We start from the raw sequence: 15,997 nt of genomic DNA on the forward strand, positions 1-15,997 counted from the left end.
ATCTGCTGTGGACGACAACAGGAGCGTCTCAGCGCCGGCTGGGAACAAGCCTTTATCATGTTTCTTGTACCAGCTCATTCTGACGGTTCGATAAAGCCTTCCGGTCCTGAAATGCCCAGCAGACCCTACATGTAGCAGGAACTATAACGCAAGCATGGGCTCCACGCCACCAACATCACAAAAAATTGACTTCTTAAGTCTGTATTAATACAATTCTATAACTGTGCCGTTTAAGCAAACAGAAACTCATTTATGTACCTGTGCCTCACAGCGGTGGTTTTCCCACCATCCACTTCTCACTAGGCTTTCTGGGTCCTCCTTACTGTGATGTAGCATCCAAAGGAACAAAAGCTCAGATGCATTGCATGAGGAATCTGTGACACCTGTGCAGGACTTGGTGGCACAAAATAGAGACAAACTGATGAACAGACAGGTGAGTCACCTGGTCTAGTATTTAATATTAACTTTTAAAAAGAATTTATGTTTAAAAGTAACTAGACACCAAAACCTTTACTCCCATTTTTCCTGTAAACTTAAATATTGAACAGTTTATTTTTTTTATTTTTTTAACTTCCTGCTTCCTCCTGGTAATAGTTTGTGTTCCTTGATGAAGAGAAAAGGTAAAATTGCTAATCCTGTAATGTGGATGTGGTCTCACTGAAACTGAAACTAAAATGTTATTTCAGCAACTGAAGTGAAACTCCTAAATGTTCTCTAGTCGCAGAGCGACATACTTGCCCTGTTCCATCTGGAGTCTTTCTTATTTTATCCAATCAAATATATGGTCGCTGGGATAAATAAACCAGGTATTGCCACTTTTAACAATGTGAGCAGTGACTTCTGAAATGAAATCAGGATCCTTTGAAGCGCTGACTCCTGCTGTGGTCAATACTAAATGAAACTCCCCCAAAACTCTTGAACTGGTTTTGCTTCACAGTACTCTGCTCTGGTTTTCCTGTTTGCTTGTGCACATTTTACTACCATACTTTTTCCTTCCACTCAACTTTCCATTTTTTTATCTTTGGAAACAGAACTGTTTACACAGCCGGCTTACTTGGCAGGAATTACCCACCTTGTCATTGACTGTCTGGTGCAAAGATATGACATTTGGAAGCTTCCTCGTGATAATTTAACAAAACATTTCTGTAATAAAACCCCCTTTTTATTATTTTTATTTAACTTATATATGAGCTTCATTTGAATTCACTCAAACAAGTAATCTGATAATATTCAAATTTGTTGAGCTGCTGACATTAAACATTTTTATTCTTAGTAAAAAAAAAAAAAAATCTTACACCCAGCCTGTACTTTAAAAAATCTAACATAACACCAAAAGTAGGGCAGGTAAGGTAAAGTGCAGGATTACTTCATGTTATCGGTCCCATTTACACGGCCTAACGCCTACAGCAGCAAAAAAAGAAAGAAAAAAAAAGAGCTGCACAGCAGTTTAATTCTGCACAGTGACGTTTCTGTCCAAACAAAAACTCTTTGTTAACGCATGCACACAAAGAAAAGTTTGCTTGTCAGTGGGAAGTGTGGCTTTTCCTTCTCATGTACAGCAGCAAAGGGGATCAACAAAAAGAAATGGTGCGAGGAAAAAAAAAATATTTCAATCAAACACGAGTTTCCTCTGTGAAGAGCTGCCAGCCAGGGAGAAATGGGGCTCATGCGTCACGGGTTCAATTCTTCTTCATAGGTGACAGGCCTGACTGATGCTACACCCTTGGCTCCCTGCTCACCTCACCTAATACCACACACACACACACACACACACCCACACACACACACACGCACACACACGCACACACACATCCACCTGCTGTAACCACACCAATAAGACAACAGAAGCTAGTTTAAGTAAAAAAAAACTAACCAAAAAGAAAAAGAAACAGGGAAAAAGTCAGAGCAGGTGAGGAGAAAGTGGGACGTTAACAAAATAAAAAAAATAGCAGAATTGGGTAAAAAGCAAAAAGTGAGGTAATGCAGCAAGCACATAACCAATTTGGAACACAGGCGGAGAGCTTAAAGGAAAAACAGACAGGAGAAGAGGTGTGTTAAGACCCAACGCTGCTCAAAGGCTGCTCCTCCACCCTCACTCCGCTCCCTCTCCCCAAATGTTGACAGTACAAGTGCAAAAACAGGCTTTGAAGTGTGCTCTGCTGAAGGGGTGCCGTGTACCGTGCGTCGTGCCTCGTTTAACAGCGTTACCCATAAAGCATCCCGGGACCTGCTCCTCCCCGCCTCTCCTCACTGTCTTTCATTCTCTTTCTCCTTCTCACATTGAACCTTTGACAGTGTTTTGATGATGCTAGTGTGGGCAGACATGCAAGGTGGGTGACAGTGAGTAGAGGGGGTGGGGGAGGGGGAGCAAAGCAGGTAGGTGAGTAAATAAACAAATTCAAAAATAGGAAAAAGGGGCATAATTTTAATGATACCCGATACTTTAGAGAAAGAAAGAAAAAAAAAGAACACAAAACTCTGCAGTTTTCATCTCAGGTGACATCTAATGGAGCATGAGGGTTATTAAATGGTTGCGGGGAAACACTAATGTGTGCAGACTGAAGATTCAGCACCCAAAGCCATTGTGTTGTGGTGAAAGAAAAAGCGTGCCAAGGTGACATAAGCCAATAAACAAACAAAACAAGAAATGGCTCGCAGAGAAAATGGAAAATCCTTCCTATTAGTTGCTGTGACAAGACACATGCTGAACAGAGACTAATTGCCCTTTTTTTTTTTTTTTTTTTTTTTTGGTGAAGTGTCTCCAAAGTGGGGAAGGGCAAAGCGAAGGGGAAAGACGCTTCTGCTGGAGGTGACTGATGATATCTGGCAGTGTTTCAACCCTTAACTATCCTGCTTTGATTTCCTCTATGTCCACTGAGGTTTCATTGCAAACATAAATGGTGCCTAAAAATATTAACCAGACACCCTGCTGTTCATTAGGCCCTAAATTGGAATTTATGCTTATTTTTGTATTGGGGATTTGAACCAGCTCCTTTACAGCTATCATAAAGGGCCACTTGGCATGCTAATTGCCTTGGCCCTACTTATGCTCTCCCTAGCTCCCGTTCCTAATGGTGTCATAAAACACACTAGAAGCTCGGGCATGTCCCGAACACCAGGTAGGGAATACTCTGCCTGCAATGTGAGTGTTTTCAGTTCAGCCTTGTTTAAAAAGAAATGGAGGATTTCGCTGATAGTGATCATAAAGACAGTAGAGGCTGGTGTAATATCAAAAACCAAACATAAGAAACTGCTATTAGAACAGGGTTTTTTCTCACGCACATTAACCGATACAACACGATTGGCTTTGAAGTGGCTGCTCAGGGAGGGAGATAACAAACTTAGCGTAATGCAAACCTTGCAGGTGGTAAAAGGAACTGCAGCTTATGTAAAACAACAGGGGTTTAAAGGATGCCTGTCAGTGTTGTTTTGGGTTGGATGGTTGCTTTTCACAGTATAAGTGCCTAAAGAGGGACAGTTAATATCTGATCTGTAGCTGATAACTGTCTTACCATTTAGTATAAATCCACACTGGACAGGCCGGAGAGAGGTTCCACTTTCAAAATCGCTAAGGTTTGGAGCAAAATGGAGCTATGAGATGGAGAGCCACCAGTGATCTGCTTGTGTGAAATATTTACTGTAAATTCATGGTTCCTTTTTCACTGCCTAAGCAGCCCTAAGCCACAAAGGAATAGACCTGACCTTGAAGGTATATGAGGTATCATTTCTGAAGTATTTTACATAAACAGGTCAGCCTTCACTTTGCATATGAATAAATTAGCACTGGGGCAAGATCCTGAACCAGTTCATCACTGTTCCTTCTCTGAACCACTTTTGTTAAATGCTGCAGACTAGAAGGATGTCTATCACACTCAGCCCATGTCCGACTTGCCAGAATCTATAGCTTTGAGTCTGACATATCAACTCTGAGGACAAAATCTCCTCATGCTGCCTTAATTTGACCCATCCACTAACAGGTGCAGAGATAGAAAACATTATCTCTGTATTATTTTTCTGACCAGAAATGTTCTTCTATGTTCTCTTAGTTTTAGTTTCAGACATGGAGATCATTGGTGGTGTTCAATCCAGATTTGAGCCGTTTCAACATGGTAGAAGTTAATCTTGGCCTAGCTGTTAGCTTTAGCCTTTAGAACCAACGAACTTGGATTTATGCTAAACGAAGGCTCCAGGAAAAACAGTCGCTACAAACTCCATTTTTAAAATCCTGAACTATTCCTTTGAAGTGGAAGCAAAGCTTAAAGCTAAAAGCTTCTTTCACATCAAATGTAAGAAGTAAAAGAACTACACTACAAGAGATTAAGCAACAAATCCACAGCTTCTGTGGTGCTGTAAAGCTATATAAGTTATAATAGCCCAGTGTGACTGCCCTTTGTATATAAAGTCATTAGAACCTCATCAGTTCTGCTTGCACTGAAGCACCTCTAAATGATGCGGAACGGTGCACCCGACCCACCTTAGGTGGACGGCAGCTGGGAGAACTTGTGGGTGTGATTATGTATGTGTGTGAGGTCACACTAAGGCCCTGAAATAGCACTTCATTAGTCATCCACGGTGTCAGGCACAGTGGACCTCTGCACCCATGCCAGCGGGCGCCACAAACACGTGCCCATGAGGGGGACGCTCCATTTGGATCCCACCATCACCCGAGAGCCTCAAGGGCTTTCAGTCCACTAACGTCTTTGACCCAGTAAGGCGAGGGGCAAGCAACAAGATGAACCCACCACCTGAGGCAGAGCAGAACGTTCTGGTCTGTTTTTAGCTAATGACCGCAGAGAAGGGTATCTTTTCTTTTTTCCAAAACGTACTTTTGGATTTAGTGAGAGATTACAGTTTTTCGACTCTACCTTCTTAAACCAAACACCCCCTATTTGAAACAAACAGTCAACACTTTTTTTTGTGCAACTTTTTTCCAATTATCCGTCTCACAAATTTCTTTCTTTTCAAGTTTTATTTCTGTTGGTTTCATTGCTTTGCAAGACTCTGGCCTCTCAGAGACACAGGGCTACAATTTCCCTTCCTACAGCTTTAGGACTAAGCTTACAGTAGCACTTAGAGTATTACTTTTACAGTAGGTGCAATTTCAGAGGTATAGCCACTGGACCAGAGCAGTACATCTGCCCCCACCCTCCCCTAGCCAGCAGGCCCTCATTAGGAGCCTTGTAAAGGGCTTGTACCTGCCAGGCTTGGGCCTCTTCACCACTACACACCCGCAGGCTTCAGGTGCGTAAGGTGGCTGCACTCCACCAGAGGGGACAGCTTGGGCTCATTTAAGTCGATGGATTGCTGCAGCAGCCCCCTGTAAACTACAGAGCTGTGCAAGGGCAGAAAGAGGGAGTGAGTGCAGGGTGTGCAGGGCAGGGAGGGGTGGGGCAAGGATTATGACCCTGTAAAGATGAAAGATGTGGGCAATGAGCAATCAAAGAGGAAGTGTGTCAGTGCTGATGTGGCGAGGAACTGGTACTCAGAGGTCCCAGGTCCTTCAGTCTGAGCCCCCTGTCCGTGCGTATCACAGCAGGACATTAACGGCCACAGTCGACACCATCGGGCCTGGCTAAAGCCACTGTGAGATGCAGCTTAATTGGTGTTTAAATTGCACTTTGTCTTGGGCCGGCAACAGTGTGGGATAGTTATTGCTCACACATTGAACCTAAGCAAGCATCTGATTCCTTCAGTCATAAAGTTAATCTGATCTCATGATAAATGTTGAAGGAAAACCCCAGGGTGCCATTTAGGCTGTTGATTTACACTCTGCTCCAATTACCAGCATGGCTGAAAAACAGCAGCCAACTGTAATTGTGGTAGAGTGTATGTATGGAGTCAGTCAACCTAGTTATATGCTGAACACTAAACTCACTTAACCTTGTTATCTCGCAGCACAGCTCCAGCCATGTAAAAGGAAATTAAATTAGCGCGGGAAGCTTTTAATGGAAAAACACTCAAAAAACAGCTTTACATTACTTTGATTTGGCTAAAACAAAGAAGCATGTGTTCTGAATGAGGGGGGGAGTGGGGGGGGGTCAACTATGCAAAGTAAGGCTGGCAGGAGAAACGAGACAGAAGATCATAAGAGTGATTTGCCAAAGTACTAATACCATGGGAATGTTTTCACTTTTTGTTGTAGTGCAACCAACACGACTTCAATCTTCTCTGTTGAGATTTTATGTGATAGGTCGATACAAAGTTAGACATAATGATGTGGAAAGAGTTCTCATTTATTTATTTTACAAAACTCTTGATAGACTGATGTGAAAGTTGATTTAGACCCTTTCAGATATTTTTCTATAAAATCAGGTCCACCCAACGTAAACCAGAGCATAATTTTAAAGCAAGAAGACATAATGCTTTTTATCGGAGACCACTAATTTCTAAGTCATATGTTTACAGTTGGCTGTAGTTCTGGACTTTGACTGGACCATTCTAACACATGACTAGGCTTTGATCTTACCTGTTGCATTGTAGCTCTGGCTGTCAATGTAATGCTGGAATATATGAACCTCCAGCTCACGCTCAAATGTTTTGAAACCACTTACAGGTTTCCTACTGGACTGTACTGTGTTGTACTCTGTTGCGTCAGCTTTTCGTTCAAGATATGTTTGAGCTTCCCCACAACCCTGCGAGAAAAAGCCACTACAGATGATGGATGGATAATTGGATGGAATTACAAACTAAATTTGACTCCATTGTATCATCACTAGGAATGAACTGGAATTGAATTTGACCTCATGATTAGACTGATTTTATTATTTCTGTGTATAATTTGGATCTGTTTGTCTTGTAAAGTGCATTTAGATAACATTTGCTGTGAACTGTGTATATTATTAGATAAACTGAATGTTTTCTGAGGAATTTCTCATTCGCTGTTTACTGTGATCAAGCCGTATTCAGACGGGTCTCACTATTTACAAGCTGACATTTGAAAGCAATCGTCGTTTAGGCTGCATTTTGTTTACGGGTGTCAGATTAAAAAAAACTAAATGCAAATGTTTTTTCATATTTGTTATTAGTAAAAACAACTTTAAAGACATTGTGTCCTTTTCTCTCCACTTCAAAATGATGAGCTACTTTATGCCGGTCTACCATGTTAAATCCCAACAGTATTTAATGTCTGTGGTTGTAATGTAACATTACAACTCTGGCATATGTGGAAAAAGTTCAAGTTGTTAAAATAATTTCACCAGACAATGTAAATAGAAACTTGGACTTGGAACCAGCAGGTGCAACATTGAAAGTAGAAGTTGACCCACCACTTGTACGTCCGAGGGCACTCTGGACAGAAAGTCCAGCAGCTCGTTGTTGTCAATGGTGTAAGGGTCCCGCAGTTTCTTTGTGAACTTGTTAACCCCTGTAGCAGGAAGAAAAGTAAACAGACAGACAGACAAATAATAAAATATACTATAAAATATTCAGCAATACAAAACTTTAAATTCTTCAGCACTTTTTCCCCCAAAAAACTAAATAAATGAAAATAGGCAAACAAAAGAGCTTTTCTATTTATTTGCTTTTATATACTACCTCTGAAACATTTACACACCCTTATTTGAATATAATAATAGTAATTTCCAACATTAATTATTTCAAAACTGGGCAAAGCCCTCTGCCCCACGTTATTTACCGACATGTGTACAGGTGCATAAAAAGAGAGAATGTACGTCTGAAGCAGTCATTATGCCTGGAAAAGTGCTAAATAACCACAGTTCATTTATCACAAATTTGTTTTTACTGCATCTGCGCAGGATACAAGTTACATCAGATAAGGAAAAAAAAGTTTATAAATACTATATCAAAGTATTTTTTTTCCACACAAAACTAAAAAATCAGAAAACTCTGGTATTTGAGTGCAGCTTAATTAAAGTTGATTCACATAACTAGCGTTAGCTCACCCCAGGCCAGAACGATGAACCGTAGTGGAATGAAGTAGATGATGATTGTGGCCACGATGAGAGCTACAATCGTTAACCAGCTTAAAAAAGGCACAGTCCAGTTAAATGTGCTGGAAAAGAAGAACGAGAGATTCAAATTAGGAAACATTGTAAAAGCTCACTTAACTGAGCATGCTCAGAAACGTCACTATCAGGAAGTAGGAAACACACTAACGATTATAAAGACAAGTTACAGATCAGTCGTTTGGCGCTTTGTAAACAATATAAACTTTTGAGAGTCAGTTCGTTTTCTGCTGGAAAACAAATTATTTCACTTTACTTTTTATAAATCTGAGAAATGGGCAAATCAACAGTTCTGTGTTGGAATGCACATGAAGTGATGTGTATACATGAAGGTCGTGCAGGCCTACATGCGATTGAGGAACTGAGCTAAAATAAGTTAGCCTGGCACGGGAAGGCAGAGGAGCCTGGCAACATGGAAAAAGAACCAGGACATGTGGAGCGAAGCAAAGGGAAGTGGGCCCGGTGCCGAGGAGCGGGCTTTCGACTCACTTCTTTATCCTCTCGCCGTAGGAGGCCACTTCATCCAGTGCATTCTGCACGCTGATGCACACGTCCTGAATGGCATAAAGCTTGTTCATGAAGCCCTTTCTCTCCGAGTCCTGCAAGAGGACAGATAGAGATGTAGGCAAGCACAGAAGAAAGCGAGGATGAAGGAGGAGGAATGTGCAGATGGACAGAATAGAGGAGGAAGAAGGGAGAGAAGACAGAGGCTGGGCACAGGCATCTCCCTGAGAACAATGCACTTTAAACAGCTTTGATTTGGAGTTGGGAGCCAAATCACCGGATATCCTGCCTGAAGTGACGGAGCGCTTTCATTCCAGGCCGTAATAGAGATATAAAGTTGGCAGAACAAATCAAAATGTTTCCCTCCTTACAAATACTCGCAGGAAAAATTTGAATATGTGAATAAAGAGGCAGAATTAAACTGAAAGCCAAATGGATACATCAGTCTTTGGTCTCCCTCTCATGCCCACCCCCCCCCCTCTTTCTCTCTCTTTCTGGTCCTGCCAAGGCAGCTAGGACGACCAGGCAGAGTCCTCTTTTGTTCTGCTGGCTGGCACGCTGCGGTGATGTCACCAGCTGTGACATCATTATCATCCTTATTAACGCAGTCAACCATCATGAAAGGCTCCTCCTATTGTGAACTTTGAATATTGCTGGAGCCAGGAAAGGAAAACGTCGTCAGCCTGTTTCATGTAAATCTTGCCCGTCAAACTGAGACAAAGTAAAGAATTGCAGAAGTCATGCAACAGTCAACAAGCCGCCTGCTGAGTGACAGGCAGGCAGGCAGGGACAGGACAGATCTGGACACAATGAGGTGACCCAAAGCCAGTGGCTGAGGGAGGACAACAAGACGCAGACTCCCTGATGCTGGGTGTGCTTGGTGGGCATGCTGGGAAATCTAAATTTAACACAACTGCCTGTAAAGAAGGTTAAAAAATTTAATTTATAGGACATCTACATGGGATACAGTGCACAAATTCCATGAAAAGGACTTCAATACGCGGTACCATGCAGAAATTGTTATTCCCCTCGAGCCTTTTCGCATTTTCTCAGGTTTCGACCACAAACCTCAATGCGTCTTTTTGGGGATTTTATGTGATAGACCAAAACAAGGGAGCGCATAACTGTCAAGTGGAAGAAGAATGGTGCGTGGTTTTCATATTCTTTGACAAATCTTAAATGTGTGGTGTGATCATGCATTTAACCCATTCAAATTGGATAGGCCTAAAGTAAATTCAGTTGCCATCACAACATCCTCAGTTTGTAGTCACCCTCGTCTCAGTACAACACAACTTCTCAGTTGAGACCTCAGAGGTTTGTTATGGGGCTACGGACAAAGTTATGGAGAAGTTTAAAACAGGTCAAGTTGTAAAGCAACCTCAAAACTTCAAACTTCTCAAAGCACCGATTAATCAACCTATAATGCAAAAACTCAAAGAGATAAAAAGTAAACCTATCAAAGCAGACCTGAATGTGAAAGCTGGACAAGAAGAGCATTAATTGGAGATGGGGCCAGGATGATGTAGCCATGGTAACGCTGGAGGAGCTGAACCTGACACTGTCCATCATGCTTAACACGCCATCCGTGGTTAGCACAATGTGATGACGGCATCATGCTGTGGAGGATGCTTTCCTTCAGCAGGAACATTGAAGGTGGTCAGATTTGAGGTGAGGAGATAATTACAGGACAATCATGGAAAAAGCTGTAAAACACTTAAGACTGTAATGGAGATTCATCTCCCACCAGGTAAAAAAAAAAACCCTCTGAACATACAACCACAGTTGGAATGGGATGGTTTAATTCAAGGCATGTTAAACTTTGCTCTTCTTTATATTGGACTAACCAAAGCTGGTAGAAACATACACCAAACTGTTTCTTTGTATTGTTACTGTGGGGAAAAAGGTTACCCAAAGGGGGCTGAATGCATATACAAACACACTTATATAGCAAATTATAACAAAATGTTTAAAATCAGGCATCATTAGCTTTCCACTTCATTACTTGTTTTGGTCTATCACACACAACTCCAATCAAATAAATTGAAGTTTATGTTTGTAAAAGTGACAAACACAGATGTTCAAAGGAAATTTGTGCTTCCAAGGCACTGTGGGCATCCATCCATCCATCCATCCATCCATCCATCCATCCATCCATCCATCCATCCATCCATCCATCCATCCATCCATCCATCCATCCATCCATCCATNCCATCCATCCATCCATCCATCCATCCATCCATCCATCCATCCATCCATCCATCCATCCATCCATCCATCCATCCATCCATCCATCCATCCATCCATCCATCCATCCATCCATCCACCCACCCACCCAGGAACATTTAACCCCTCTACTAAGTCTGTCCTGGGTTCCCCTTCAAGTGGAGGGCTTGATAAACCTCTAAAGAGAAAAAAGTAGGTCTAAGGCCACATTTGTTTTTATTAGAAAAAACAAAGCTGCTTTATTGAGGAAGATGGATTCAGTCTGGTAGATTAGAAAAGTAGAGCTATGGGTAATTCCTGTCTTAATACCCACAAAAGACAGCAAAGCAGTCAAAGCCATGAAACTTCAAGACCTCAGAGGCCTTCACCACATTTGGGTCTTTTGATTCCAGCCACCTTACCACAAGCCTCCCATTGAGACCCAATCTTCCTCCACCTCCCCCCAGAAACCCAACTTCTTTCTTTTTTTGCTCTGCGTCCAGGATCAGATAATGTGAAAAATGAACCATGGAGCAGCCAGGGAGACCACATGGCCTCCCCAACAAAACCACACAAGACAAATAGATATAATTAGACAACCTCTCTGGGTTATTTTTCTTCGAAAATATTTTACAAGACTCCCCTATATTTCCCCCCTCCCGCTCTCCTTATTTTCGTGGTCCTTTCTTTCAGGTCCATCTGTTTTTCATTCCGCGCTCAAACAAATCTCAGGACGAAGTGTCTATTGTACTGGGTTTGGTTAGGTCGGGCCAAGTTGGGCTGGGTCAGGACACATTATTTTCGAGCCCCAACTTGGGAGAGAGTGTTTTAGGGCCATGGGAGTGGTGTGAGAGAGCGGGTGGGGGTGGAGGCGATAGGTCAGAGGTCCTCGGCGTATAAACCATTGCCACATGCCCTTCGGACTGCGGTCTGAATCCTATTTCCTGTCTTCAAACACGGTTCGAAGAGGCGGGAGGTAGCAATAACACTGAGGGCCGTGGAGAACCTTGTTTTCCCAGCTTCCCTGCACACTGCGCACATATGGAGCCAGGCAACCTGTTCTTATAATGGAACCTAATATGCACACAAACACACACACACCCTACAGCTATGAGATAAGGTTGATCTGCACACCTGGTCGTGCTCTGTGACTGGAAATAGCACTACATCCCCGACACACACTAATAAATCCTTCACTTTCAACAGTTGAGGCCTCTTCTTCCACGGAACAAGCTTAAAAATAGTGCAATGTGATGATTCATAGAACATGTGCACAGACAGGAAAGACGAAAGACAGTTTTAGTTTAGCTTGTCTTTATGGAAAAAAAGAGGGAAAATGTCAAATGAAAACTCAAAACTGTTAAGTTTTGTTAGCCTCATGTTCACACATCTTCAGCAGCAGATCCACCACAAGCGCGCTGCGTTTCGTTATGCGTTCAGCGGCTTTGGACAAGTATTTTTGTCCTGGTGTTAACCACAAGCTCACGTTTTGATTTTCCAATTTTGACTGATTTCTGATTTCAAGAGGAACACCAATTTGTCAAGGGGGTCCTAGGCCTATACTTTTAATGCTTAACTGAACCTTCATACCATTTTCAAAGGATTTTATTTGGAGAACAAAAAAACTGATTGTCACAGTTACTGTCTGTTGCCTTGTTGTGGTTCTGTTGGTTAAAAGGGAGTCATTCCTTTCCCCCGTTGCCACATGCTTGCCCAGGAGCGAATGACTGACAACAATACTGATTGTGTTTTCTTAAATTGATAACTTATTACTAATTATTATCATGTGATCAACCAACTTTGACAGTACTGCATTACAGAGGTCCCCAATCCAATCCTTAAGAGTTACTATATTGCAGATATTAGACGCATCCTGCTCTAACACACCTGAATCAAATGAATGGCTCGTTACCAGGCTAATCACATGCTACTGAGCGAATCAAGCAATTTGATTCAAGTGTGTTTGGAGCAGGGATTCATTTAAAATCTGATAGAATATGACTTTGAATTACATTGTATTAGAATGCATTGGGTTGATTCAACCTGAATGTGGAGTCATTTGAATTTCATATATATGTTTATGTATGATAAAAGCTTGTAAAAGGACTTGAGAAGGCAGTTAATTTAGTGCATTATAAGAAAACTGAACTCTATTGATGTTTTTAAAATTGCTTCAAATGCAGGCATTAGAGTTAGAAAAACTCTAATGTTTTTCTAACTCTAATTAGAAAAACATTAGAACAAAAAGCTTGTTCTGATGGATAATGCTGTATCATACGTCAGCCTGATGGGGCATGTCACACCAACTCTCAGCATTAATGTTCCAATTGTTCATGAGTAATTAATCAACTGTAAGGGATAACAAATAAAAAGGGTTTTCATACCTTTTGTACACACGGCGTTCAAATTAGCTTTGCATGTAGAAAGTGTACGGACACTCAGAAACCTCTGCAACAACCCTGGAAAAGATTTTAAAGTTTTCTTTTTTCTTTTTCAGTTTTCCAATAGTGAGATTTGGTGAATTTTTTTTCCATCTTTCCTACAATCCCACTAACTGTGTGCTGTGGCAAGATAATCTTGGCTCCTCATCCAACCATTTTATAATCCATTTCTAAGGGGCAAACAAGCTGTGATGTGAGCTAAAGCTAAAGTCAGCAGAGCATCACGTTATTAGATAAAAACTGCATTAAGACAGCCTGTGAATGTGAACAAAAAATGTGTTCGTACAGGGAAGAAAGTCTTTGACATCAATTAACTCTCATCAGGCTGGTAAGCAGAAATATTCTGTGAGCTGATGTCCTCTTGTTGGGGAAAGAGTTGCACGTTTTAATTGCATGCGTGGCATTTAGAGACAATAAATGCATCTTTTGCGGTTATGTCGAAAGTTTGCGTCATTGTTTGGATGCGTGGCGTGTGATGTGAAATCCCTGCCGAGCGCTCCCTGGCAAAGCAGTTAGAAAGCTCATTAAAGCGATTCGAGTTGTTTGCTCGTGTTGGGGAGAAATTACCCTCAGTGATACCAAAGCGAGCCAAGGGACACACACACACACACACACACACTCTCACACACCTACAAAGAAACAGGCAATTCAAGCTAACCACATTGCACTGGATGGTAAATTGTGGTAAACAATGTGGTAAACTCCTTGAAACACTTGATGAAATATTTAACAAAGGAAAGATGCACAGTGCCCCTGAGTGCTTGAATCCTTGTTTTTTTTTCTCCCTTGCAGAGAGATGCCCTCATGGCAAAGCACATTTGTATGCAAAAGTATGAAGTGAACAGTTGTAAACTTTGCAAAGACAGTTTGTTCCACGCTGACCCAAGGCCTAGAGCAAAACAAGAGAGAGGTCAGAGAGAACTCAGTCTAATAGTATAGACTCAAATATCTGTCCTAGATCCACAGGGGGAGGGGGGGGGGGTGGAACAAGAGAGCCAGTTGAGGCCATTTTAACCTCCCGATCACACGCCTCCCCCTGCTGGGTTGTGCCATAAAAATGATAAACCCAACAGTTATAAAGTAGCGACATTGCACCCCATCACACCAGGAAATGAGTCTGAACCACAAGTGACTGCTGCTCGCTGCCGCTGTGCTAAAATTGCACCTGTTTTTCTTTGTTTAGCATCGCTCAGTCTGGCAACACAGTAAAAATTGAAATGTCATATAAAATGTGACAGCATGCTAATATGTGGCTCCCAGAGGGCATCTGAAAGCGCTGTTGTTGATTTTGTAACTGCAGAGAGAGTCGGTATTCCTCTCATTTCCACCCCAGGAGGAGGAAGGAGGAAAGAAAAACAATTGGAAAAGCAAGGAATACTACAGGGGTGACACAAATTAAATTTCCAAAATCTGTACAAGAACTCGAGACAAAACAAAATTAAGCAGCGGATATCACTGCTGTACCACAAATGTCAACTACACTGTTCAAGTACTTCTACGAGGATAAAAATAAACAATTATAACATCCTAAAAACATATTTGTTCCACATGTAAGCAACATAGTGATGGTAACAACATATTCTATTTAATTAGTAAAATCAGAAAGGACAAATGCAATCCAGGATTGTTGATAATAAACAATTGTTTAACAGAAGCTTTTTGACTTGCCCGTACATTGCCACACAGCTGAGGTAAAAAATATACAATTGAACAAGGCTCCTAAACTCCAGTTGAACTCTAACTAATGCAAGTGATTCAAATTTATCGGGACATAAAACAGCATAACAAATATTCTATTCAAGTCAGCGTCCCAAAATATATGTTCTCCTCAAACACAGTTGTACATTTGATTTTTTTTCCCCCATTTTTGAGAAAGATTCTGTCAGATTTTTTTTCCTGATTGATCAATTACATGTCAATGTGCCACTTAAATGCTATTACAATTTAAGATAAAGTAAAATAAAATAAATAAATATACGCCTTAGATTTTGTAAGTGAATCTGTGCAGCTAGAAGTTGAGGACATAAAAAGGTCTTAACAGTTGAATATTTAATCTGAACAACATTTGAGGTATTTTTGGTAACAAATCTACTCTGACACAAGAGAAACCAAGGTATAAAAATCCCTCCCTCTCCCCCACACGAAGCTATTTAAAACAAATAGTCTACTTTCTAAAAAAAAAAAAGTGCATCCTTGCATGTTTTTTTTTTTTTTTTCCTTTTTAGATTTTTAGGCAAAGTCTTACTTTTTATGAGTGAAATATTCTGGCTGCAAATCACATGCAGCATAGAGTGCTTTTTATCGTTTATGGCAACCATTTAAATAGTTTGAATGGTTTCAGCAATAGTTTTTCACTGGCAAATATTCCAAGCATTGCAAACTTAGCAAAGAAGCGGGGAACTACAGATTTTATAACTTTTGGAGTTTAATAATGGCTTTTAGAGGTATCATTAAAACACACACACACACACACACTGGAAATTGCCCTTAAAGAGCATCTCTCTTTTACCAGGAAATGACAACATGAACTCGGAGTCTGTGTCAAAAAGCTTCAGATAAAACCAGGCAACTTGGCACCTTGCCAGTGCCACATGAAGGAAGCAGATGTTTCAAGTTTGTTTAATAGATAATTTATCCCATACATCTATTTCCCTCCCTCGCTCTTTGTCAAAACACATATCCGCTTAAACTGAAGCATTGAGATGCACAGCATGTCTTCTCACACACAAAAATACCATAATGACCCTATTTCTGCCCCTTGTGCTGCATCAAATACCAGAAGACTAAATAAATGACTATCAGGTTAAGATGCCTCTTGTGTTCCTTTTCTGTGTTTATAGGACAAATAAAAACAAAACAACTGTGTATATATAGATATATATATAT

At 41.1% G+C, this 15,997-nt stretch overlaps 1 protein-coding gene across 5 annotated transcripts in view; it reads right to left on the reverse strand.

Moving 5' to 3' along the window:
• Positions 1-15,997, reverse strand: part of mctp1a (multiple C2 domains, transmembrane 1a) — a 147,830-nt gene that overhangs the window by 7,797 nt on the left and 124,036 nt on the right. For all 5 annotated transcript variants that reach the window (XM_008418929.2, XM_008418926.2, XM_008418925.2 and 2 more), the window contains 3 exons: positions 8,454-8,563; positions 7,902-8,011; positions 7,266-7,363 (listed from right to left, as the gene is read on the reverse strand). In XM_008418929.2, coding sequence (XP_008417151.1) covers positions 7,266-7,363; positions 7,902-8,011; positions 8,454-8,563 — 318 coding nt within the window. The remainder of the gene's footprint in view (positions 1-7,265; positions 7,364-7,901; positions 8,012-8,453; positions 8,564-15,997) is intronic.

The sequence above is a fragment of the Poecilia reticulata genome, linkage group LG9, assembly GCF_000633615.1.
Source record: "Poecilia reticulata strain Guanapo linkage group LG9, Guppy_female_1.0+MT, whole genome shotgun sequence".
NCBI classification, from domain to species: domain Eukaryota; kingdom Metazoa; phylum Chordata; class Actinopteri; order Cyprinodontiformes; family Poeciliidae; genus Poecilia; species Poecilia reticulata.